General features: G+C 42.7%; 1 protein-coding gene and 1 long non-coding RNA gene across 3 annotated transcripts in view; both read right to left on the bottom strand.

The window, feature by feature from the left end:
• Positions 1–17531, bottom strand: part of LOC105508649 — a 292669-nt gene extending 275138 nt beyond the window's left edge. The window contains exon 1 of the long non-coding RNA XR_001001305.1: positions 17430–17531. This is a non-coding gene — a long non-coding RNA (uncharacterized LOC105508649). The remainder of the gene's footprint in view (positions 1–17429) is intronic.
• LOC105508650 (S-phase kinase-associated protein 1-like) lies at positions 1414–2374 on the bottom strand. 2 transcript variants are annotated; one of them, XM_011937540.1, is made up of 2 exons: positions 1856–2374; positions 1414–1526 (listed from the first exon to the last, which is right to left on the bottom strand). In XM_011937540.1, the coding sequence occupies exons 1-2, from the start codon at positions 2284–2286 to the stop codon at positions 1493–1495; spliced, it is 465 nt and encodes a 154-aa protein (XP_011792930.1). In that variant the 5' UTR covers positions 2287–2374; the 3' UTR covers positions 1414–1492. The 2 variants fall into 2 exon arrangements, with proteins under 2 accessions (XP_011792930.1, XP_011792929.1); XM_011937539.1 differs by having other exon boundaries at positions 1432–2374.
• Positions 17532–25533: the final 8002 nt, after the last annotated feature.

Raw genomic sequence — 25533 nt, 5'->3', positions numbered from 1 at the left:
TTATGAGCATCAGGACAGGGGCACTTAGGGCGGGAGCAAGGGTGCTGACTAGGACGAGGCACACAGAGGGACAGGAGGCACACAGAGGGACAGGTGGCACAGTCCTTTTTTTCACCGAGGTGGTGATTCATCTCACCAAACTTCTGTACCCTTTGGCCAGACTCTTCCTATCCATCTAATCCCAGGCCTGGGAACCACCATGGTACTCTCCTCTTCTGTGAGCTCGATGTTTCAGATTCCATGTAAAAGTGAGGACGGGCGGTATTTGTCTTTCTGTGCCTGGTTTATTTCACTCAGCATAAAGTCCTCCAGATTCATCCAAAGGATAAAAATTCCTTTGTCTTTTTAAAGGCTGAATAGCATTCAGCATATGCATCTATATCGGCACATTTTCTTTATCCATTCACCTGCTGTTGGACACCTAGAATGATTCTATATGTTGGCTATTATAAATAATGCTGCAGTGAACATAGGAATGCAGACATCTCCTCAACACACTGAGTTCATTTCCTTTGGATTTGAGCCAAGAAGTGAGACTGCTAGATCACATGGTAGTTCTATTTCTATTTTTTTAGGAACCTCCATACTGTTTTCATAATGGCTACTCTAATTTACATTCCCACAAAGCACTAGGGTTCCCTTTTCTCCACCTCCTCACCAACACTTGTTGTCTTTTGGTTTTCAGTAACAGCCGTCCTAACAGGTGTGAGGTGATATCTCACTGTGGTCATACGTAAGCTTTTCCTGATCTAACAAAATAACAGGTAACCTCACTGACAAGAATTCTGAGCATCTAATCACTGTGATTAACTTCTGCTTACAGACTGGCTAAAAGCAGCACCTCGCCGTTTCAGATGCTGTTTGTCATAACCACAGACATGCTCTCACTCCCCAGGAAGTCACCAGCAGGAGAATCACAGTCCAGCTTTAATTAATTGTCTTTACTTCTGTCTTCTGGCAGCCATGACGTGCAAGCAAGAAGGCTCTTTTTCCCTCATTAACGAAAGTTCTTCATCACTTGTTCTTTCAAGTCTTAAGGGATCCCTGTTTGCAGTAAAAGAAGTTTAATTACATTAACACGACAATCTAGTTAGGAGTAAAAACAAAAACGTGCAAGAGCTTTTCTCTTTTTTTGGTGTCCCTGAGCACTTGTCCAAGCTAGAAAGGGAAATCCACTGGATCTATAATTAATATTTTTTACTTTAAAGTTTATCAAACAATGTATATTATAGATTAAATGAAATTCCTGAAGACCTGTATATTATCAATGTATGGCAGTGGTTCACAACCCTGGCTGTACAATGAAATTTTTCAGGAAGCACTAAAAAAAAAATAATAATACTGATGCCAGGACCACACCCCAGAACAAGTGAATCAGGATTTGTGTGAGTGGAGTAGCTGATTTCTCTTAGGTTTTTTTTTTTTTTTTTTCAACTTGTTTTATTTACAATGCCAACTTTCAAAAGGTCACTAAGGTTAACTGGACAATAAACTAGGCAGAAATTGCTTTACAAAAAAGAGGGAAAGCCCCAAATGCCACTTATAGAGAACCCACAGTTCAGTTTTATTCAGAGCAAAGAAAAAAGAAACTTTCGATCATACTTAGAAGAAACTCAGCCATAGGTTTGGAATCTATACTCTAACTACACATGCAATGAGGACAATATTCTGCTAATACAATTGACTTGCTGCTGCATTTGTCTACTGTTTGTCTAATATTAACAATTGTAAACAGAGCAGTGCAACTAGTATTTGGAACAATCCTTACAGTGTTACAGTGTCAGGCACAACATTTCACTTCTCTTCACACCACTGGTTCTCTTTGCGTACCTGGGCTTCCTCCTCTTCAGTAAAGTCATTTTTGATATTGAAGGTCTTGCGAATCTCCTCAGGAGTCTTTCCCTTGATCATATTGGCAACAGTCTTGCATGTAACATCAAGCAAACCTTTGATGTCTAAGCAGTTTGCAGCCAGAATGAGTTCAAAAAGTGTTCCTTGGTCAACTTTCAGGAATTCTTGGTCCCAAACAGGGATATCGTCTGTTCGCTTTTCTTTGTTCTCATCATCTTCAGGAGGAGGAGGGTCATCCTTGCGGTGGGTACACCACCGAATGACCTTTTTTAATATTGCTGCATTCACATTTGGTAGAGGAACTGGGTCATCATCTCCTTCATCATCCATTCCCAAATCTTCCAACATGGTCTTAATAGTCACAGATTGTTTGGCAATTTCCACATCAACTTCAAATATCTCTCCATCAGAACTCTGCAACTTAATTGAAGGCATGGTGTTCAGTGTTAAGGAGACTGCCGGCGGGAGGCTGAGGAGAGCTAGGAGACGTCAGCCGAGGAAGAGAAAAGCTGAGGACAAAGCCACTACCTCTCTTAGGTTTTAACCATGAGATTTTTAAACACAATGAGCTCATTATGCTGAAAGAGAAAAAGGTTCTGACCATTTTTCATTTTAAAAACATTAAGAACTTAATAAAATAATAACCATAATTTACAGCAAGCTTTACTTACTGAGACAGTCTTAGATAGTATCTAAACTTTAGTTAGGGAGGGACAAATGGAAAGAAAGGAAGTGAGAAGAAGGAAGAACGGGAGAGGAAGGAAGCAACAAAGGGAGGGGAAAGACAAGAAGTGCAAGGCCAGCATCCCTTAAATTATTGTAAAATATGTTTAGGACATCATCAGGAGTCTGCACATATTTAATTCAATTTCCACCATCGTCCACACTTCAGGATCCATGCACAGTACTTCATTTAACATTTGTTTACCAAATATTAATATATACGAATTTCAGGCTGTGCGCGTGGCTCACACCTGTAATCCCACCACTTTGGGAGGCTGAGGCAGGCAGATCACTTGAGGTCAAGACCAGCCTGGCCAACATGGTGAAACCCTGTCACTACTAGGAAAAAAAAAATATTGCCGCGCGTTGTCGAGCACGCCTGTAATCCCAGCTACTCAAGAGGCTGAGGCAGGAGAATCGCCTGAACCTGGGAGGCAGAAGTTGCAGTGAGCCGAGATATTGCCACTGCACACCAGCCTAAGCAACAGAGGGAGACTCCGTGTAAAAAAAAAAAAAAAAAATATATATATATATATATAGACACACACACACACACACACATATTTCTACAACGTGCCCAACACAGCAGCCAGCCTGGGAAGCCAGGATGGACCAGAGATGCTGCCTGCAGCCTGACTGCGGCCTTAGGTCAGGCAGGTAAATAAAAACACGTCTGCACTGCTACTTACTAAAGTAGGGATGGTGATGGACACACTATAAAAATGTTGAAGGATTCTGAGACATAATTTTTCATATTACATTCTCTAGCATTCTCATCGTGCTTCAGTTTGGAGTCTTGGTCAAAACCGATGTTTAATAAATTCAATGAACAACATTTATTATGAGTTAGGAACCACAAAAAGTGCCAGGAACACAAAGATGAATGAAACACACTCCTTATCCACAAGGTGCGGCCCCTTCTTCGGGAGGATACACAGGTCCAAGGACCTGCCAGGCTGCCTCGAACACCTAGCCGAGCTCATGCCAGCAGCACTGGGCACATGGCCCGCGAGATCCCGAGGCCTGAACGCATCCGCTCCCAGGATCCCCGCCAGGAGGAAGGCGCTGCCACCCACGTGTCACAGGTGGGAACACGGAGATGCCAGGGGTGGCGCCCTGCCCCTGCTCAGGAGACGGGAGGTGGTTGAGATGCGACTCAACCCCCGGAATCTGGCTCCAGAATCTGTGTTTCTAGCCATGGCATTATCTTGCCAAGGAAAAGAAGAACATTGTTTTTCTACCACGGAATGTTAAGAGGTGGGATCTTCCAACCAGAACACCACCAGGGGTGCGCATGTGCCCTGGGAGAGACACGCCAGGAGAGGCAGAATGGAAGAAAAACACAAAAGGAGACGAGCGCTGAGTCTGGTATCGTCCTTCGGTAAAGTGACGAGAGACACAAAAGATCTCCGTTAGGTGCCATCTTTAAATAATCAGCTTGTTAACGTGGTGCTCGCATGAAACGCCCTCGTCTCCTTAGCAACGCGGCCCTGGGCCCAACAGGGGCCTCTCTCTCCAAAGCCCTTCCAGGGTCAAAGGGCGGCGCCACAGGCCCGGAAACGGAAGTAGGAGCACCCCACCCCACCCCCACCCCCTGCCCACAGGGCCTGTTCCTCAGCTGCGGCTTTATTCCCACGAGACGCTGGCCTGCAGAGGGTCACCCCGAGAGAGCCTCGGCCTTCTGTGCCCCCGCACCTGCCAGGCCTCGAACACTTGCCAAGACCTCAGGAGCCTGGCACACAGGAGCCCCCGGGCCCCATCCCTGCCAGGGCACCTGCAGGACCTGCAAAGCATCGCCCCATCCAGTGCCTCTTCCAAGACAAGGGCCCAGGGCCCTGAGACCTGCTATCCCACGGACACCTGCAAGGCAGGGCCCAGGACCAAGCTGACATCTCACCCGATGGCCACACAGCGTCTACTCCACAGGGAAGAACATGGACGGGCACAGTCACCTCCCGCCTCAGCCTTGCCGGGTACTGGAAGCAGGAGGCGGCCGGGGCTTTTGGCCGAGTCCCCGGCCCACAGCTGCATTCTCCGGCTTTTCCCGGTATCTATAGGATTCGGTGTTTACATTTAAGACCAGAGAAAAAGCGTTCACGAACAACACAGCTGTTGTGCCGCCGCTGTGCTCCATGGCTGCCGGTGTCCTTTACATCTCAGCATTTATTCTGAGTAATTGCGGATCCATTCACCCTCACGGACAAAAAGTCTTCCAAGGAAGGAACGTGTCTCAGACCCAAAAATGACTAAACCTGTGAGAAAACGTCTGCGTTTGATACATGAAGGGATGGATACACAAACATTGCAGTTCTGGCAGCATAACAGGAAAGCAGTTCTGAGACGGCCACGGTGAGCCTGGACCCACACGAAAGAACGCACCAGACTGGCTGGTACGGGTAGAAAGCATGAACTCCAGAGAAGGGAAAGCCTGAATTAACTGTAAATTAACAGCCATAAATACTCTTTAATAACTCTTAGGTATTTCAGAAATTTGGTGACACAGCCTAGCACAGAGAATAGCAAAATTCCAAGTTCACAGGTAGCAAACCTGAAGTTCAGGAAGAGAACTTGTTTTAAGAGTGCCTCAAAACCCACATGGCGGAGAGACGCCCTGTCAGCAGGGCCAGCCACAAATGAACCCCCGGACACAGGAGCACAGGGGACCCAGGAGCATGGGGGACCACGGACTACAATGCCACCACCAAAAACCTGAAATGTCAAGATGGGAGAGGGAGATGGAGAGAGGGGTGGGGTGGGGAGCATTCTAGGGGGCAGTGTGAAGCACCCTGCAGAATCTAAAACAGGGCCTGGCCTGGGAGCGATGTCGTCATGTTTTGATTTTTTACCTCCCTTCTCCCAATGTCTCTGAAGAACGCCACCTCAAACCCAAATGTTGGCTTACTAGATTTTGGAAGCAGATAATATTTGAAAAGAAGTGGATAATATTTTAAGTATATAAAGAGAAACTTAAATATTTGAAAGTAAATGTTTTAAATGGTAGGCAATATTTCAAATAAAGTTTTATTCCTTACTACTCAGTTTGGTGAATTCAGTTCAGTGCATGGTATCAGAGGAGGAGCATTAACTCCATCCAGATGACAGCAGTCCCCCTCCACAAACACCCATGCATATTAACACACGTGCACACTAACATACATGCACACTAACGTGCACATGTGAGCAGTAACCTGCATGCACCTGTGCACCCCAACATACATGCACACATACATGTGACACAATGTGACAGCCTTGCTTGGGTTAATTAAGCCTCATTCTAGAAAGTATTTTTTTGTTTTTAAACTATTTCAACCTTTATTGTAGGTTAACAGTTACATGTGCAGGTTTGTTACATGGATATACTGCATGAGGCTGAGGTTTGGGATACGAATGATCCTGACATCCAGGTACTAAGCATAGTACCCAATAGGATCCTGTCACTCAGGTACTGAGTACAGTACCCAATAGGGCATAGCACCCACTCGACCCCCTCCTCCCTAGCAACAAGGAGATGGTCCAGGGCTGCATTTCCCAGAAGGTTTCCTTTTTTTGCACTGATTTGGTCAAGGAAGATGGGGTGTTTTAAAGGTAGAAAGATCTAACCACTCTAAAAACAATCAAAAGTTAAAGTGCAGGTAGGTGGAACACAGCAATGAGATTTGCACTTAACGTTTAAGCTGAATAGCATTAATTCTGTTCACCAAAAATGTCCTGAATGATGTGCTCATGGCACTGAGGAAGGCAGGCACATGTGTCGGCCTGCATTTGCTCAGAACCTATTACTAACTTCATGGAACTATAATGGCTTAAACTTCTCAGCTTGTCTTTATGCCTGGCTCAAATTTTGCATGTTAAAGCCCACAAATTAAAACAGCCACATGCTGGCACGCAGGACTGGCTCTGCCCCAAGTGAGGGGCAGGGGCCTGTGGGGTCACAAAAGCCAGCGCTTGCTCTACTGGGACTGGTCAGCCCGTGGTCTAGTCCTCCGCTTCTTCCATGAGTGGAGACACAAAATGACCGAATAGGATCGCATCCTGAGACGAGCTTGGTGTACTAGGCAACGCTGAGTTGCCTGGGAACGTGATTCAGCCCTGGTTTCCGTTTTCCCTAATGAATCCCACTCCTTGGTTACTGATTGAATCGGGCAACGTCTCCAGGCCTCTGCGTGTCCCACACAAGGGCGAGCCCACTGCACCAATGAAAAGGCACGAATTTTCATCCCACGGAGGAGCCACCAGCTCCATAAATAATTTTTCTTTTTTACCACTTTGAAAATGGCAAAGAGGCTAATCCAACCTGTCATGTTCTGAGATAAAAGATGAAAAACTTCCTTTGCAACTATTTTCCCAGGAAATACAGAAATTTTGTCTAAATCCACGGTAAAAATAAAATCTCTAAAGATGAAAGGTATGCATACATTTAAATAAAAAACAAGTCCTCTGGCAGCAGAATAATGACTCCCAAAGAAGTCTACACTGTGATCTTCAGAAGCTGAGAATTGGTGACCTCACATGGCAGAAGGACTCTGCAGAGGGGAGAAGCCGAGGGTCCTGAGATGAGATGGGTGAACCTGGACTAGCCATGGCCCACTCTAATCACAAGAGTCCTTAAGCCACAGGCGCAGCATCAGAGACACCCCCACCCCACCCACTGCTGCTGGCTTTGCACACGGAGGTGGGGCCACAAGCCAAGGCAGGCATAGGACCCTCCAAAGCTGGGAAACACTGAGAAACAGGTCCCCCCAGAACCTCAAGAGGAGCTGACGCCTGGATTTTAGCCCAGCAAGACCCCTGTTGGACTTCCGACCTCCAGAACTCTAAGATAATAACTGTGTATTGGTTAAGCTAAGAAGTGTGTGGTAATTTGTTACAGCAAAGAGCCTGAATTCTCTCAGGAAATGGGTACTGGAGTGCTGACTCCCCCAGTGTGCCTTCCTAAAGTCTTAGGAATAACTGGGTGATGTCATCGCTACTCTGACAGAGCTCTCAGACATCAGCATTAATCATATATCTGTCATTTTTTAGAAACACTGTGAACACACCATGAAGACAGGTAAGCCCTGTCTCAATCCCAGTGCTGCTCGCGGGGATGATGGGAGGACGTGGTGCTTGTCAGAGGTGTTTACTGGGTTTACACCTTCATCTACACAAACTTGAAATCCAGATCAGTGTGCTGTGTGAGAAACCAGAGTGAACGAGGGGCCCTGTAGTCGTCATCCCGTTACAAATAACTGACTCCCAGGAGGAAGAACCCACCCCATGTCCATACACCCCGTGCCATCTCTCTCCTCCTAGTTGATCCCACAGTGTCTTCACTGCTCAGCCCCCACCCAAAGCTGAGCACGGTCTCCTGTCAGGGACCAGCAGAGGCTCTCAGCATGTGCTGCCTACTGCAGCTGACATTCTTACACAAACACAGTCGTCCTCACTCCCTCCACAGGCACTCTGAAAAGGGAAATAAAGCTTTAACATAAGTTTTTATCAAAAAAATCAACGCAAAAGAAAAGTGACAAACGGATATCCCATGACCACAATTAACATTTTCCCAAAATACAAAGATAATCTGACATTAGAAAACTTTTAATAGTATCATTTCTCAGTAAATACAACAGTGGATTCACCAATCAGAGGCAGAGACAAGCAGAGACTTGACTTACAGATACACCTAAATAAATCCAGAAGAACGTAGGCGATGACTGTAAACAATAAAATTTAAATGTGACAGCTGGAAACTGGATCCCTTCCTTACACCTTATATAAAAATTAACTCAAGAAGGATTAAAGATTTAAATGTTAGACCTAAAACCATAAAAACCCTACAAGTAAACCTAGGCAATACCCAAGACATAGGCATGGGCAAGGACTTCATGACTAAAACACCAAAAGCAATGGCAACAAAAGCCAAAATAGACAAATGGGATCTAATTAAACTAAAGAGCTTCTGCACAGCAAAAGAAACTACCATCAGAGTGAATAGGCAGCCCACAGAATGGGAGAAAATTTTTGCAATCTACCCATCTGACAAGGTCTAATATCCAGAATTTACAAGGAACTTAAACAAATTTACAAGAAAAAAACAAACAACCCCATCAAAAAGTGGGCAAAGGACATGAACAGACACTTCTCAAAAGAAGACATTTATGCAACCAACATATGAAGAAAAGCTCATCATCACTGATCATCAGAGGACTGCAAATCAAAATCACTTTGAGATACCATCTCATGCCAGTCAGAGTGGTGATTATTAAAAAGTCTAGAAACAACAGATGTGGGTGAGGCTGTGGAGAAACAGGAACATTTTACACCGTTGGTGGGAATGTAAATTAGTTCAACCATTATGGAAGGCAGTGTGGTCATTCCTAAGGATCTAGAACTAGAAATACCATTTGACCCAGTGATCTCATTACTAGGTATATACCCAAAGGATTATAAATCATACTACTATAAAGACACATGCACATGTATGTTTACTGCAGCACTATTAACAATAGCAAAGAGTTGGAACCAACTCAAATGTCCATCAATGATAGACTGGATTAAGAAAATGTGGCACATATACACCATGGAATACTATGCAGCCATAAAAAAGGATGAGTTCATGTCCTTTGCAGGGACACGGATGAAGCTGGAAACCATCATTCTGAGCAAACTATCACAAGGACAGAAAACCAAACACTGCATGTTCTCACTCATAGGTGGGAACTGAACAATGAGAACATGTGGATACAGGGCAGGAAACATCACACACTGGGGCCTGTCAGGGGCTGGGGGACTGGGGTTGGGATAGCATTAGGAGAAATACCTAATGTAAATGACGAGTTGATGTGTACAACAAACCAACATGGCACATGTATATACCTATGTAACAAACCTGCACGTTGTACACATGCACCCTAGATCTTAAAGTATTTAAAAAAAAAAAAGTAACAGCTGGAAACAGCTGGACTGAGCATGGTGACTCACACCTGTAATCCCTGCACTTTGGGATGTGAAGGCCGGCAGATCACCTGAGGTCAGGAGTTCAAGACCAGCCTGGCCAACATGATGAAACCCTGTCTCTACTAAAAGTACAAAAAAATTAGCCAGGTATGGTGGCCCGTGCCTGTAATCCCAGCTACTTGGGAGGCTGAGGCAGGAGAATTTCTTGAACCCAGGAGGCGGAGGTTGCAGTGAGCTGAGATTGTGTCACTGCCCTCCAGCCCTCCAGATGAAGAACAAGACTTCATCTCAAAAAAAAAAAAAAAAAAAAGTTACAGCTGAATGTTTAAACAGGGTTTGTTGGCAAAGAAAGGATTTTAAAGTAAGGCACCAAAGTCAGATATTTTACTTCTTACATAAGAAACAAAATAACTCAAATGGCAATCTGAGAAACAAAAATACTTGAATTGTAAATATATGAAAAAGGGTTAATACCTCGTTTTGATTTCAAAAGAATAAAATAAACATCCTAATAATATTGAAATGAGAAAATAGACCATGCAAGGCATGCACCAAAAAAAAAAAAAAAAGAAAAACAAGGAAGAAACATACTCAGTAGCACCCGTAACTTAAATAAATAGAGTTGCAAATTATGTATCATCTGCCATACCAAGAACTATACCAAGAATTTAAAAAGCAAATGTAAAAAATTAAAATAATTGAACTCACGAAGATAGAGAGTAGAATGATGGCTCCAGTGGCTGGGAAGGGTCATGGGGGTTGGGGGGAACTGGGGATGGTTAGTGGGTCCAAAAAAATGGAAAGAATGAATAAGGTCTAATATTTGATAGCACAACAGGAGTGACTATAGTTTAATAATGTAATTGTACATTTTAAAATATCTAAAATGGTATAATTGGATTGTTTGTAACAAAAAGGATAAATGCTTGAGGGGATGGATACCCTACTGACACTGATGTGATTATTACACGTTGCATGCCTGTGTCAAAATGTCTCATGTACCCCATAAACATATACATCTACTATGTACCCACAAAAATTAAAACTTAAAAATTAAATAAAAAGCAAATGTTACATGTACAATATTGGTGAGAGGGCAAACAGGTACATTTGCCTAGAAACTATATTAAAACTTTACAATGAAGATCTTTAAAAATCTCCACACCTTTTGAAATATTTTAAGTCCCAAGAGCTATTCTAAGGAAATAATTAAGTACCCAAATAGAGGTAATTTATCCAAGCATTATTTACATCACTGGAGAATTGAACATTGTTGTCAATAACGAGAGACTGGTACATAAACTGAGATGTGCCCATGTTATGGGGAACCTCATAGCTATGAACACATTTTGAATATCTGATTGACAAGGAAAGTACCATAATATACTGTAGTTATTATAATAGGCACAAGATATCTATTTTCATTAATATAAACTGTGAACCTATATGTGACTAAGAACATAGAAAATGTGGAAAGTAAACCAAAATGTCAATAACAACCATCTCTGAACCTTCCATCTTTTCTTCATTTTGTTAATTTTTCTATGGTAAGACATATTGCTTATATAGTTTGAAAAAAGAAATAACTAACTTAAAACAATTTATAGTTTTCACAATTTCTAGAAGTAAAGCTCTGAATTCGATAGAGAGTATTTTTACCTTTATAATATGTATGCTTACTTTTAAATAATAAACTTATTTCCTAACTTGTTGAAGTAAAAGTCTTAGAATTCTTTACTTATAAATAAGCACAATGGGTATTCATCATCCCACACCCAGAAGGCCTTGTAATAAGACAAGTGTCCTCCTTCCTTGAGAAACAGAGAGACCTCAGGGCATTTGGTCAAAGCTTGTCACCTTCATGGGTGATGAAATGGGACAGGTGGAACAAACTTCATCAGGGTCAAAAAAGAGACTGACAAACCTGAACTAGAACTCGGTTTCCAACAGCCAGGCAAATATTGATTACTTTCACACATTCTGCCTCCACTTTATTTTGTAACATGAGAAACTGGATTCCTTACCACTCTAACAGGCAATGTCAGTTATGTCACAGTGTTCTTGCTAGTTAAGGGAGAAATGGAAGAAAACACTATGGATTTCTCCTGGTTTCACCTCATAAACAATGAAACCAAATTGAACTCGTGGGTTTAATTAAAAAAAATTAGGTTTGTCAAAGCTAAACACACTTTAAAAAATTAGAAGCCATTCCCAAACCCTAACTAAAAGCCAGTGATTCATTATCCAGTAGAAACAAAAAATAATATATTTTAATACAGAGTTGCTTTTTGGTACATGAATCCATTACATATAGACACTTAGGATAATAAATGTGTCATCCTTAGTCTCTTTTCCACATAGTCTTTGTCTCTGAGCAACACAGATCTATTCAGTTACCTGGAGGAAAGAGAATTTTCTTTTGCAAAATAAATTAGATTTCTTCATTCAGAATTATTGTGGGTTGATCCAGAACTAATGCTAAGAATTCATGCTATAATTTATCTTATTTCAAATGAGACAAAATATCAAAATGCAGTCATTCTTATGCTTGTCTAAACACAAAAGAAATATAAATACTGTTCTAAGTTCTGCATGAAGATTGCAACTGCAATAATTACCACAGTAAGGGTTATAAATGCAATTACTTACACTGAGCTATCATATTATTGAAATAATCATTTGAATAAGTTCAGTAGGTTGTCTCAAAGACATTTTATTGTTATTCCCGAAAGTCCAAATGTGTATTTTAAAAATAATCCATTTAAATGAATTTGCATGCAAGTCTGCTACCATTCAATGCCCTAAGAACACCCATGAAAAATCCTCACATTGAAGACAAACAGTTCTATATCAAAGTTATATTATCTCCTTACCCTTCTTATTCACACTCCAGAAGACACCTAAGTGTTACAGGTTAGATAATAAAAATGAAGCCTTTTCAGCATTTTGGTCTGGATGATTCTTGGCTGTGGGGCCGTCCAGGCACTGTAGGCTACTCAGTGGCATCCTCCACCATGACCCATCGGATGCCGGAAGTAAACGTCCTCCAACCGTGTGACCAAAAATGTCTCCCCACCTGGCCAAATGTCCCCAGGGACAAAACTGCCCCCATTTGAGAACCACTGCCATAAGGGGAAACAGCGTACGTCCCCGTAGAGAAGGGGCAAGCCCTCCCCTAGTTGTGAAACACCTCCTCTAGTGAGGCAGCATGGAAAGACTGGATGTTTCTACGAAAACATTCATGAGAAAAACTGGCGCGAGGCTGGAAAATGAAGACACCCCTAAGTTTCTCTCTTCTTCCTCAAATCCACATAAATGACAGAGGTCTAAGAAGAAATCCCCAACATAGCTGGGACACAGGAACATGCAGGCCACCGACAAAACACAGCACCGAGGTCCCTCGAGCAGCAGGAGAGACAAGTCAGCCTGACCGAGTGAAGCACAGACGGGCAGAGAGGGCTGCGAGAGGGGTCGCGGGCCCCTCGAGACACCAGGCTGCAGCCACAGCCGGAAGGCAGGGCTCCCAGCTAATTCTGCTCAGCAAAACAATTACTTCCCAAGAATGTCAGAGAAACACAAAATACCCAGCACCCAAAAAGGTGGAAATTCACCGGGAAACTCTGTAACACTAAATGCCTGTGGGGAAAAAGTCTCACATCTCTGACCTCAGCTTTGACCTTTAAAAAACCTGAAAAAGAAGAGCAAATTAAAACCAAAGTGAATGAAAGGAAGGAAATCATAAAGACCAGGACAGACATGAGTGAAGCAGAGAATATAAACATAACAATGAAAATCAGTAAAACCAAGCCAAAAGGAAGGAAATCAGGACAACAAAGAGGTATCTGCATGCCCATGTTTACCGCAGCTCTGTTTACAACAGCCAAGATCTGGAATCCACCTAAGTGTCCATCCACAGACAAATGGATAAAGAAAATGTACACATACACGTGGAGTACTATGCAGCCATAAAAAAGAATGAGATCCTGTCATTTGCAGTAATATGGATGGAACTGGAGTTCATTGTGGTACGTGAAATAAACTGGGCACAGAAAGATGAACACAGCATGTTCTCAATTATTTGTGGGAGCAAAAATTAAAACCCTGAACTCACGGAAATAGAGCAGAAAGATGGTTACCAGGGTAGTGGAGGGTAAAAAGGGCTGGTTAATGCGCATAAAAATATAGTCAGATAGAATGAATAAAATCTAGTATTTGATGCCACAACAGGGTGACTACAGTCAACAGTAATTTCTTATATGTTCCAAAATAACTAAAAGGGTATAATTGATTGTTTATAACACAAAGTAAAGATAAGTGCTTGAGGTGATGGATACGTTTTTATCCTGATGTGATTATTTTGAAGTGCATGCCTGTATCAAAATATCCCAAGTACCCCATAAATAAATACACCTAATATGTGCCCACAATAATTAAAAATTTTTAAAAAAGAAAATCAATGAGACCCAACCTGGTTCATTGATAAAATCAACAAAATGGATAAACCTCAGACTGAAAAGGAAGAACTACGAGAAGACCCAAATTAGCAGCATCTGGAATGAGAGGGATGATGTCGTTAGAGATAATAAAGGAACACGATGAACTTCATGCTAACAAAGTTTCTCAGTGGGTGGGGATGCTTTGCCCACAGGACTTGGCGGTGCTGAAGACTGCCTGGCACTCACCGCTGGAGGGAAGTGCGGCTGCCTCCGCGCAGAGGCCAGCAGCTGTGGAACGGCCTCCCCACCCAGGAAAGCCCACAACAGAGAACTCTCTGATCCCAAATCCAAACCATGGTGCCTATTCATCCTAAAGGTGTGCAGGTTCCCACAGAAGCTCCACCCTCCCAAGGTAGAATCTAACAGAACAACCTCATTCAGCAGCTGTGTGGCTGAACCACAGGCACGTGGGTCTCAGGCGTCCAAGGCAGGTATCTGTCCTGACAGCCGTACAGTAGCAGAGACCCTGCAGACGGTTCTGTGGGGTCATTTTGGGGACAGTGAGGGCAGAGGAAGAACCCTCCTCTGGCCAGGTCTACAGTGAGTTCTGGGGGATTTCTCAAGCCGGCTCCTGCAGGATGTGGTGGGTATCTTACTCGCACCTGGAGCCAACACAGGGTGCTGCTTGTCCCACAGCCAGAAGACATTGCTCCAGAGACTGCCACAGAGGTGGGCCGGCCCCTCTCGAAATCTCTGTCTCCTGTCCCCTGATGCCCTGTCGCTTCCATGTCCCCTAAGGGAGTGAGGTGCCAGGGGACATGTGGGGTGCTCCATGAATTGCAGCTGGAGGCTGAGCTGCCTGTGCCACCAGACCAGTGGGCAGAAAGGAAGTGGGTGTGACCACGTCCCTGGGGTGCAGGAGAGCCTCTGCTGCTGCTGATGAGGGTAGCGTGTCCAGACCCTGGGTCCTCTGAATCGCTGGTACTACCACACTTACCAAGGCTTGCAGAGGATGGCAGTGACCTCAGTGACCCCACACAGAAGAAACCACCAGGAGGTCAGCAGTCGTCTTCACCAGAGGGAAAGCTCCCGGAGCCAGGACTGGGGCCAGGACAAGGGGAACACTGGTGGGGGTGGGGGTGGGGACAGGAGTCATGAACAACGGGTCCTCAAACCATAAAGGCTGCCTGTAACACTGCTGTGTCATGTAGATGTTTATACATCAAAACTAAGCCAACGCGCTCCCTCATTTCCTGCAGGGAACCCTGGCAGCATCTAAATCGAGAGGGGCTGTGCTGACCCAGAGAAAGAAGAAGGAATGCGCCCAGGCATGGTGGGCTCACGCCTGCAATCCCAGCACCATGGGAGGCCGAGACTAAGACATTGTTTGAGCCCAGGAGTTCAAGACCAGCCTGGGCAACGTGGCAAAACCCCTTCTCCACAAAAAATACAAAAATTAGCCAGGCATGGTGGCAAGCACTTATAGGCCCAGCTACTCAGGAGGCAGAGGTGAGAGGATCACCTGAGCCTCACCTGAGCCCAGGAGGTTGAGGCTGCAGTGAGCCATGATGGTACCACTGCATTCCAGCCTGAGTGACGGAGGGAGAAAAGAAGAAAGAAGGAAGAAGGAAAAAGGAAGAGGAGGAGTAAGAAGAAAGGAAAGAAGAAGGAACGTTGTCCCAGGATCCTTTAGGAGTTAAGGGACGTGACAAATGCGACTGTAACTTCCCCTTTGGGATAAAGCTAAGCGGGAGTCCATCTTATAAGGGATAGCTGTGTCTCACGGGAGCTGCCGTTGACATCACACAACGAGAGAACAAGAGGACAACCTGGGTGGATGCACCCAGGCCGCAGACTCTGGGCCTTCCCGGTCCTGGCTGCCCCAGGGTCCCGAATGGCCTCCCTGCACTTCTGACAGCTCCCTGTGCTGCAAATGGCCCCTTCTCAAAGTGCAAGACAAAACGAAAACAAACATCAACAAAAACGTTTTGATCAACATCTCTGGCAGCTGGATGCAGGCGCCACAGCTGTATCCTGACACCCACATATCCCTGCTGGGGTGCGTGTCCCAGGAAGGGGTCTGTGCAGAGCTCTCCGGGGTCTCCTGGTGAGCCCCACACTGCTGGAGCTGACGGAGGTCAAGGGTCTCTGGGATGCCTGATTTCCTTTTTAACAAGTTATCTTCTGCTTAAACCCACCAGAGTGAGTTTTTTCTTGGCCATTAAGCACCCTAACTAATTCACAGGACAAATAAGCAATTGCCCCTAGCTGGTTACAGGAAGTTTCAGTGGAGAGTTGACAAGCATACTGTGGACTATCTTTTCTGATCAGAGGGGAAAGCAGATATCAAAAAATAATAATGAATTCAAGCTCGCCTTACAACTCCTCAGAAGCTGTACACAGAGCTCCCAAAATCCCAGAACAAGAGCTGCCTGTTCCTGGTATGGCAATTTGGTCTGGCAACCTGAAGTCAACACCATCCCCTGAGGCCACCAAGTAGGTACAGAAAGTATCAGAACCCTGAGCCAGAACGTGTGAAGCTGCCACCAAGTGAGACATAAAAGAAGGAAAGAAACAGAAGGAGATGACAGGGCAGCGGCAGCAACATGGCCCCCCTGAAATTTAGACATTTCCATTAGTGCAAAACACTTCTGGAATAAGACATAAGACTGTATTATATGTAATCCTCTCTTCCCTTCAACAAATCACATGAAACACTGTCTCCGTGACTGTGTGCTTCACCCACTGGCACTGCAGCAGGTAAACTGACAAAACCCTCCTCTCGAATATGCTCTTGTGAGTCGGGGGACTGCAGGAGGTGGACACGGCTCCCTGGACAGTCCCTGCAGCACCCGGCAGCGGTCACTGTGGCATCCACAGCCCCAGGATGCTGTTGTCTGAAGGCTGTGTCCCATCTCACCATGCCCAGGCCTGTGGACTTGCACTCTCGTTTCCCCACATACCACCAGCTTTCACAGGAAAGCTCTTGGAAAGCCACTGGAAAATAGTTCAGACTGCTATTTGAAAAACTCCATTCTGGCAGTATCTGGGGACAATCTGCAGTCACATGTACACTCAGTGAATGCATGGATTCATTCGGAGCACACGCAGTGACATGGCCCGGCTCCTACCCTCTGTCAGGCCTCCCGAATTTCTCAACATTCTCTCACCACTGCCAATGATAACAGAGCAACAAACACTGTGCACATGAGAAGTTTGTAAACACAGCTCTGTTTGAACAGAGAGACATCCAGCTGAAGCTGTGGACAGTGTCCGCAGCCTCTCCTGCTTCTGCTCCAGGAACACTCACCCCCCGGCCTTACCACACCTGACTGCCTAGCTCTTTCCAAGTCTGGCCAGGCCCCTGTCATCCCTGTGCCCCCTCCCCAGGCGGAGCGCCCATCACAGCAGGCAGGAAGCAAATGCTGGGTAAGGACCGCAGGACGGACACACAAAGGAAGCAAGAGCAAGATCACACTGTACCTGAGCAGTCCCCATTGTGGCTGGGCTGGGCGCAGGCAGAGGGTTCACAGCCGCGAGGGAAGCCGCACGGGGCTAGGGCCAAGCCTCGGATGGCGAGAAAGCCTAGGTGAAGAATGGATAGAGATGGGGAAAATGTGATGAAAAGGGCAAATAACCTCCCCCATGGAAAAAAACAAAACAAAAAACATGGAAAGTACATTAAAAAGTGAGACTAAGCAATAATTAATCAGCTGAAAAGAGCAATATGGCAAGAAGAAGTAGGCATAGAAACTGTACATAAAAATCACCACCAAGTGTTTGTACATCAGTCTGTGGAATGGCACGCTGCGTGAGTGGATCCAGGATGTATGGTCGTGGAAACTACTATTTCCATTCTAAAGCAGGATTTGATATGATAATAACATACGTTTAACCATTTCGAAATATTGAACCAAAGAAAAATAATGAAACCATACTTTAAATCAGGAGTTATGATGATTCCTTATATAATTTGATGATAAAAATGGTATCTGTGAGCTTAGTCCAGTTCTGCAAAGAACCAAACAGATTCCAAGAAACAAGCAGTACCAGAGAATATTAATAATTGATCATTTTCTTTCCAGGAGACAAAAATGCTATGTACCCAGATGAAATTCAGTGTAGCATGTTTTTAAAAAGAAGGTGCTAATATATGATTTTTGATAAATTACAAAATTACAAATTTTGTAATATATGAAATTATTATTCCCCGCCAGAAATGAATCAGAGGAAGAACGAACACTTGTGTTTTTTTTAAGGAGACTTATTAGGTTTATAAAGTTATGCTGGAAAGATATGCCACTCTTCTCACTGAGCTGGTGATTGCAAAACACTCTCCTACATACACTTTATATAGCCTTAAAAACCATGATCATGTTATATTAACTTTCCTGAAGGTCAGAGCTGCTGAACATTGCCTGCTATCTGCTGAAAATTTATTGTCACCAAAATCTCTGACCAAACATCTGTTTGATGATCAGTTAGTTAATGCCATGTAATTACTTTCAAATGTAAAATCCTAATAAGGTAAGAAAATTAGCTGACTTTTATTGTAGCAATCACATTTGGGAAATATTCATTATAAAATAATATACAAACTGAAAATCAACCGTTGCTTTCTTATAACCAGTTAACGTACGCTTTATGTGATTGTCAGTCTAAATTGCATATTCATTTCCAGGCACTCACTGTTAAACTCTCCACCTTTCTAGAATTCACATTCTGCTCTTCAAGGAGCCTTATCCACTTCCTATTAATATATCAACATTTCTCCATATCGGTACAGACAGAACTAAATCTTTCCCGGCATTAAGGAATCACAATTATTTTAGCCCCACAAATCCCTTACTGTTAAACTCTCCACCTTTCTAGAATTCACATTCTGCTCTTCAAGGAACCTTATCCACTTCCTATTAATATATCAACATTTCTCCATATCGGTACAGACAGAACTAAATCTTTCCCGGCATGAAAGAGTCACAATTATTTTAGCCCCACAAATCCCTTACTCTTGGGTGGTTAGGTTATTTCCAGTTTTCCCATTTCCTAAGAATTCTGCATGCATTTTTTAATGCTTCTCATTATGTGACTTTGTGCAGAATAGGTTTCTAGACAGAATTACTGAGTCAAAGGATATGCACATTAGCCCAAAATGCTACCAAAACATTGGTTTCCATTTACATTGCCACATATCAACAATCTTCTTGCTTTTTCCTCTGGTGGAAGAAAATAGTTTCTCACTGTTTTCCTAGAGTCTGGGAAACTTTTAATGTGGTTATTGAGCAAACACATTTCCGTGTAAACTGTTCCTTATTTTTTTCTTTTGGGGGATAAATTTTTCATTACTTTGTAGGAACTCTTTACATATGCCAGATGCTTATCTATTCTATACATTGCAAATCATTTTCCGTTTGTCATTCACCTGTTAGCCCCACTAATGATATCTTCCAACAGTTCAGAAGGGTTTCATATGCATGTGTCCAAATCTATCAGTTCCTTCCTTCACCGTTTCCGTGATTTAAAAGATCTTCCCAATTCTACAATTTAAAAAACATATTGTACTAAATTTTCTGTTAGATTTTCTGTAACTAACTTTAATGATTACATACTTAACATGCCTAAAACTTTGTTGAGTTATGAGGTGGAAATGAATTTTTTCTCCAATGGATAACCAATTATCCCAACAAATTTACTGAAGTAAATTTTCCTGACTAACTTGAAAATGCTACCCACGTAAAAGAGTGTGTTCTCCGCATGTTCTCACTCATAGGTGGGAACTGAACAATGAGATCACTTGGACTCGGGAAGGGGAACATCACACACCGGGGCCCATTATGGGGAGGGGAGAGTGGGGAGGGATTGCATTGGGAGTAATACCTGATGTAAATGACGAGTTGATGGGTGCTGACGAGTTGATGGGTGCAGCACACCAACATGGCACAAGTATGTATATGTAACAAACCTGCACATTATGCACATGTACCCTAGAACTTAAAATATAATAATAAAAAATAATAATAATAATGAAAAAAAAACCCAGAATACTATAAATTAAAAAAAAAAAAGAGTGTGTTCTACAGACTGATTTATCTCCTATAGCACTAGTGTGTTTCTCTTAGTAGACAAGAACTCTCATGGTTCAGATTTTTCTCTAACACATCTTATTGAACAATCTTGTGAATTTGTTCTTACAGGTTAACTTCATTACCAAGTAATCCACTCCCCTATTCCTGCCTTCATGACCAATCCAAACAGGAAAGAGTTTCCATGGAAATGATATAATTCACACTCCCGGCTTCCATGAAGTGCCACGTTTCCACGCCAAGTCGGCCACACAAGCACTGCTCCATACCAAGTACTTGGTGATGTTTTACGTACCTCCCAAGTGTTTCATTGTTTTTCCCTATAAATCTTACACATTTCCATTTCATTCCAAGACATTTTGTGAGGTTTATTCCTTCTGAGGATGGGCCTACTTTTCTGCTACCTTGTCATGCACAGTACAGTTAATAATTTTCATTCATTGATCTCGTATTTGTTCTCCATGCTCAATGTTACTGATTATCTTATGGGTTTTGTATAGTCTCTATTGTTTTCCAATGAAAATAACTCTCTTGATTCCTAATATCTTTTCTCATATATTTTCCCAAGATAATAAAGACTTCAGAAGAAATGGAATAATAGTAATAACTGTGGCATTGCCATTTTGCTCCATAGTTTAGCATTTTCCCACTTACTCCTTTGCTTGTTGTTGAGTTTCTGATGATATCTTGACCCGTTTCGAGGAAGTTTCCTGCCATTTCTCTTTCACTCAGAATTCTACCACAGGCGGCTGCCATATCGCTGAAAGGTCCTATGATATCTACTGATATAGTCATGAGGGTTTTTTTTAATATCCTTATCTTATGCATTACTACACAGAGATACTATTATTAAAAATAATATTGCACTTATGAGGCAAAGCTTATCCTCATACTTAACATCTAACTAGATTCAATTGGCTAACATTTTGGGTAGGAAATTTATATATTCTTAAAGAAGGTCAGCCCTTTTCTGCGATATTTATCAAATTCTGGATTCAGTCATTAAATGAGAGTGATGCTTATTAGTCTGAGATAACATAAAATGATCATTTCCTAAAAGGTTGTATAGAATTTATCTATAAAATATCTGAACCAGTTCTGGCCGGGCATGCTGGCTCACACCTGTAACCCCAGCACTTTGGGAGACTGAGACAGGCAGATCACGAGGTCAGGAGATCGAGAACATCCTGGCTAACATGATGAAACCCCATCTCTACTAGAAATACAAAAGAAAAAATTAGTCGGGCGTGGTGGTACGTGCCTGTAGTCCCAGCTACTCGAGAGGCTGAGGCAGAAGAATGGTGGGAACCCCCCAAGAGGCAGAGCTTGCAGTGAGCCGAGATCACACCACTGCACTCCAGCCTGGGCAATAGAGCGAGACTCCATCTAGAAAAAAATAAAAAATCTATGCCAGTTCCTCTTATAAAGAGACATCTATGAAAATTTTTATTTTTCTATGGTTACTGCTCCATTAAATTTTTCTAAGTTTTGTTGAATCAATTTATATCATTTATAGTCACCAAGAAAACCAATCCTTTATCTTGATTTTCAAATGTCTCAACAAAAATTTCTACAGATCATCTTCTGTTCCTTCTAACTTTATGATTCTATCACATTTTTCACTAACTGTATATTCTTGAATTGTCTCTTTATTTTCTTTATAAATCTTGTCACAAATTTCCTATTCTCGGCACAATTTACACGTGTTCTTTTAAACAGCAGAGAGGATTAAGATGGCAGATAGGAAGCAGGACTAACTTGCAGCTCCCACTCAGATGGACAGAGCAGCATGTAGAGACTCACATCATAAACTTTTGCCCCAAGAACTATGGCAGGAACATACTAGGAAAGCCAAGAGAATCCACAGACCCTTGGAAGGAAGTGGATCACTGCTGCGGACTCCCTGAAATGTCGAAAAACTGTGAGTCTGCACTTTCTCAATGGGGACGCTCGTGGTCCAGGGAAAGTTCCAGGGAAAATTCTCAGGGGGTTACTGGCTCCCTGGAAATAGACTCGGTGCTGTTGGTGGGGCACAGTAGGAGTGAGACCAACCTTTAGGACAGCAGGCTGTGTGGGAGTGGGGTGAGGTCTGTCACTGCCAGCTTTCGCCCACTTCCCTAGCGACCTGTGTGACTCAGCAGAGGCAGCCATAATCCCCCTGGGAACACAACTCCATGGACCTGGAAACCACACTCCCATCCCCCACAGCAGCTGCAGCCAGCCCCACCCAGGGAGAGTCTGAGCTCAGACATGCCTATCCCTGTCCCTCACCTGGTGGTCTTTCTCTACCCACCCTGGTAGCTGAAACAAAGGTCATACTATCTTGGGAGCTCTATGGCCCTGCCCACTGCCTGAGAAACTTGAATATTTAACCAGGTGACCCTTGGGCAAGTTTGCTTCCTCCCTATGGGACTACAACTGATGCACTCTTGAAAGCGCCACCTCCTGGCTGGAGACCAACCATCACACGAAACAAAAACAACCAAGGACCCTCACAGAGCCCACTTCATTCCCCTGCCCCCTCCACCAGAGCAGGTGCTGGTATCCACATCTGCAAGACTTGAAAACAAAAATCACATCACAGGACTCTGCAGACACCCCCCAGCACCAGCTCAGAGCCTGGTAGCTCCACTGGGTGGCTGGACCCAGAAGAGCAAAAACAATCACTACAGTTTGGTTCCCAGGAAGCCACATACCTAAAGGAAGTCACATCAAGGGAGCACCCCATTGGAGAAACGAATCTGAACAGCAGCCCTTGAATCCCAGATCTTCCCTCTGATGTAGTCTACCCAAATGAGAAGGAACCAGAAAAACAATTCTGATAACAGGATAAAACAAGGTTATTTAACACCCACAAAGATCCTATTACCTCACCAGCAATGGATCCAAACCAAGAAGAAATCTCTGAATTACCAGAAAAAGAATTCAGGTCAATTATTACGCTAATCAAGGAGGCCAGAGAAAGGTGAAGTCCAACTAACAAATTGAAAAAACATAATACAGGATACGAAAGAAACCTTCTTCAGTGAAATAGATAGCATAAATAAAAAACAATCATAAGTTCTGGAAATCAAGTACAAACTTAGAGAAATGCAAAATGCACTGGAAAATCTCAGCAACAGAAGCGAACAAGCTGAAGAAAGAACTTCAGAGCTTAAGACAAGGCTTTCAAATTAGCCCAACCCATCAAAGACAAAGAAAAGATAACTCTTTTTTTTTTTTTTTTTGGAGACAAGAGTCTCACTCTGTCGCCCAGGCTGGAGTACAGTGGCATGATCTACGCTCACTGCAAGGTCTGCCTCCCAGGTTCACGCCATTCTCCTGCCTCAGCCTCCTGAGGAACTGGGATTATAGGTGCCTGTCACCACACCTGGCTAATTTTTTTTTGCATTTTTAGTAGAGACAGGCTTTCACCATGTTAGCCAGGATGGTCTTGACCTCCTGACCTCATGATCTGTTCAATATGAACAAAGCCTCTAAGTCTGGGACTGTGTTAAATGTCCAAACCTAAGAATAATTGCTGTTTCCAGGGAAGAAGAGAAATCTAACCATTTGGTATTTGAGGGAACAATCAACGAAAACTTCCTGGCTTTGCTAGAGATCTAGACACTCAAATACAAGAATCTCAAAGAACACATGGGAAATTCTTCACAAAAAGATTACCTTCGGCACATAGTCATCAGGTTATCCAAAGTCAAGACAAACAAAACAATTTTAAGAACTGTGAGGCAAAAGCATCAGGTAACCTATAAAGGAAAACCTATCAGATTAACAGCAGATTTCTCAGCAGAAACCCTACAAGCTATAAGGCACTGGGGTACTATTTTTAGCCTCCTTAAACAAAAAAATTATCAGCCAAGAATTTTGCATCCAGTAATACTAAGCTTCATAAATGAAGGAAAGATACACTCTTTTCCAGATAAACAAATGCTGAGAGAATTCCCCACTACCAAGCCAGCCCTATAAGAACTGCTACAAGGAGCTTTAAATGTTGAAATAAATCCTTGAAATACACCAAAATAGAACTCCTTAAAGCATAAATCTCACAGGACCTACTGCATGTAACAATAACACAATTAAAAAAAAAACAAAAACCCAAGGTATTCAGGCAACAAATAGCATGATGAATGGAATAGTACCTCACATCTCAATACTAACATTGAATGTAAATGGCCTAAATGCTCCACTTAAAAGATACAGAATGGTAGAATGAATAAGAATTCACCAACCAAGTTTCTGCTGTCTTCAGGAGACTCACCTAACACATAAGGACTCACATAAACTTAAAACAAAGGAGTGGAAGAAATATTCAATGCAAATGGACATCAAAAGCAAGCAGGAGTAACTATTCTTATATCAGACAAAACAAACTTTATAGCAACAGCATTTTAAAAAGACAAAGATGGGCATTATATACTGATAAAAGGACTAGTCCAACAGGAAAATATCACAATTCTAAATACATATGTACCTAACACTGAAGCTCCCAAATTTATAAAACAATAGCAACTACATCTAAGAAATTAGATAGATGAGAACACAATAAGAGTGGGGGACTTTAATATTTCACTGACAGCACTAGACAGATTATCAAGACAGAAAGTCAACAAAGAAACGATGGACTTAAGCTATACCTGACAACAAATGGACTTAACAGATATTTACAGAACATTCTACCCAAAAACTACAGGATATGCATTCTGTTCATCAGCACATGGAACATTCTCCAAGACCACATGATAGGCCAGAAAACAAGTCTCAGTAAATTTAAGAAAATCAAAATTATATCAAGTACTCTCTCAGAACACAGTGCAATAAAATTGGAAACCAACTCCAGAAGGAACCCTCAAAATCATTCAAATACATGGAAATTAAATAAACTGCTCCTAAATGACCGTGGGGTCAAAAATGAAATTAAGATGGAAATGAAAAAATTCTTTGACTGAACGATAATACTAACATAACCTATGAAAACTTCTGGGATACAGCAAAAGCAGTGCTAAGAGGGAATTTCATAGCATTAAATGCCTACATCAAAAGTCTGAAAGAGCACAAACAGACAATCTAAGGTCATACCTCATGGAACTGGAGAAACAAGAATAATCCAAACCCAAACCCAGCAGAAGTAAAGAAATAATGAAGAACAGAGCAGAACTAAACTAAACTAAAACAAACAGAAAACACAATACAAAAGATAAAACAAAAAGCTGGTTCTTTGAAAAGATAAATAAAATTCATAGACCATTAGCAAGATTAACCAAGAAAAGAAGAGAGAAGATCCAAATAAGCTCAATTAGAAACAAAACGGAAGATATTACAACAGATACCACAGAAATATAAAAGATCATTCAAGGCTACTATGAACACCTTTGTGCACATAAACTAGAAAACCTAAAGGAGATGGATAAATTCCTGGAAATATATGGCCCTCCTAGATTAAACCAGAAAGATACAGAATCTCTGAACAGACCAATAACAAGCAGCAAGATTGAAACAACAAAAAA

The sequence above is a fragment of the Colobus angolensis genome, unplaced genomic scaffold (genome assembly GCF_000951035.1).
Source record: "Colobus angolensis palliatus isolate OR3802 unplaced genomic scaffold, Cang.pa_1.0 Scaffold165, whole genome shotgun sequence".
NCBI classification, from domain to species: domain Eukaryota; kingdom Metazoa; phylum Chordata; class Mammalia; order Primates; family Cercopithecidae; genus Colobus; species Colobus angolensis.
Note: the sequence above shows the minus strand (reverse complement) of the source record. Positions and strands in the feature narration are given on the sequence as shown.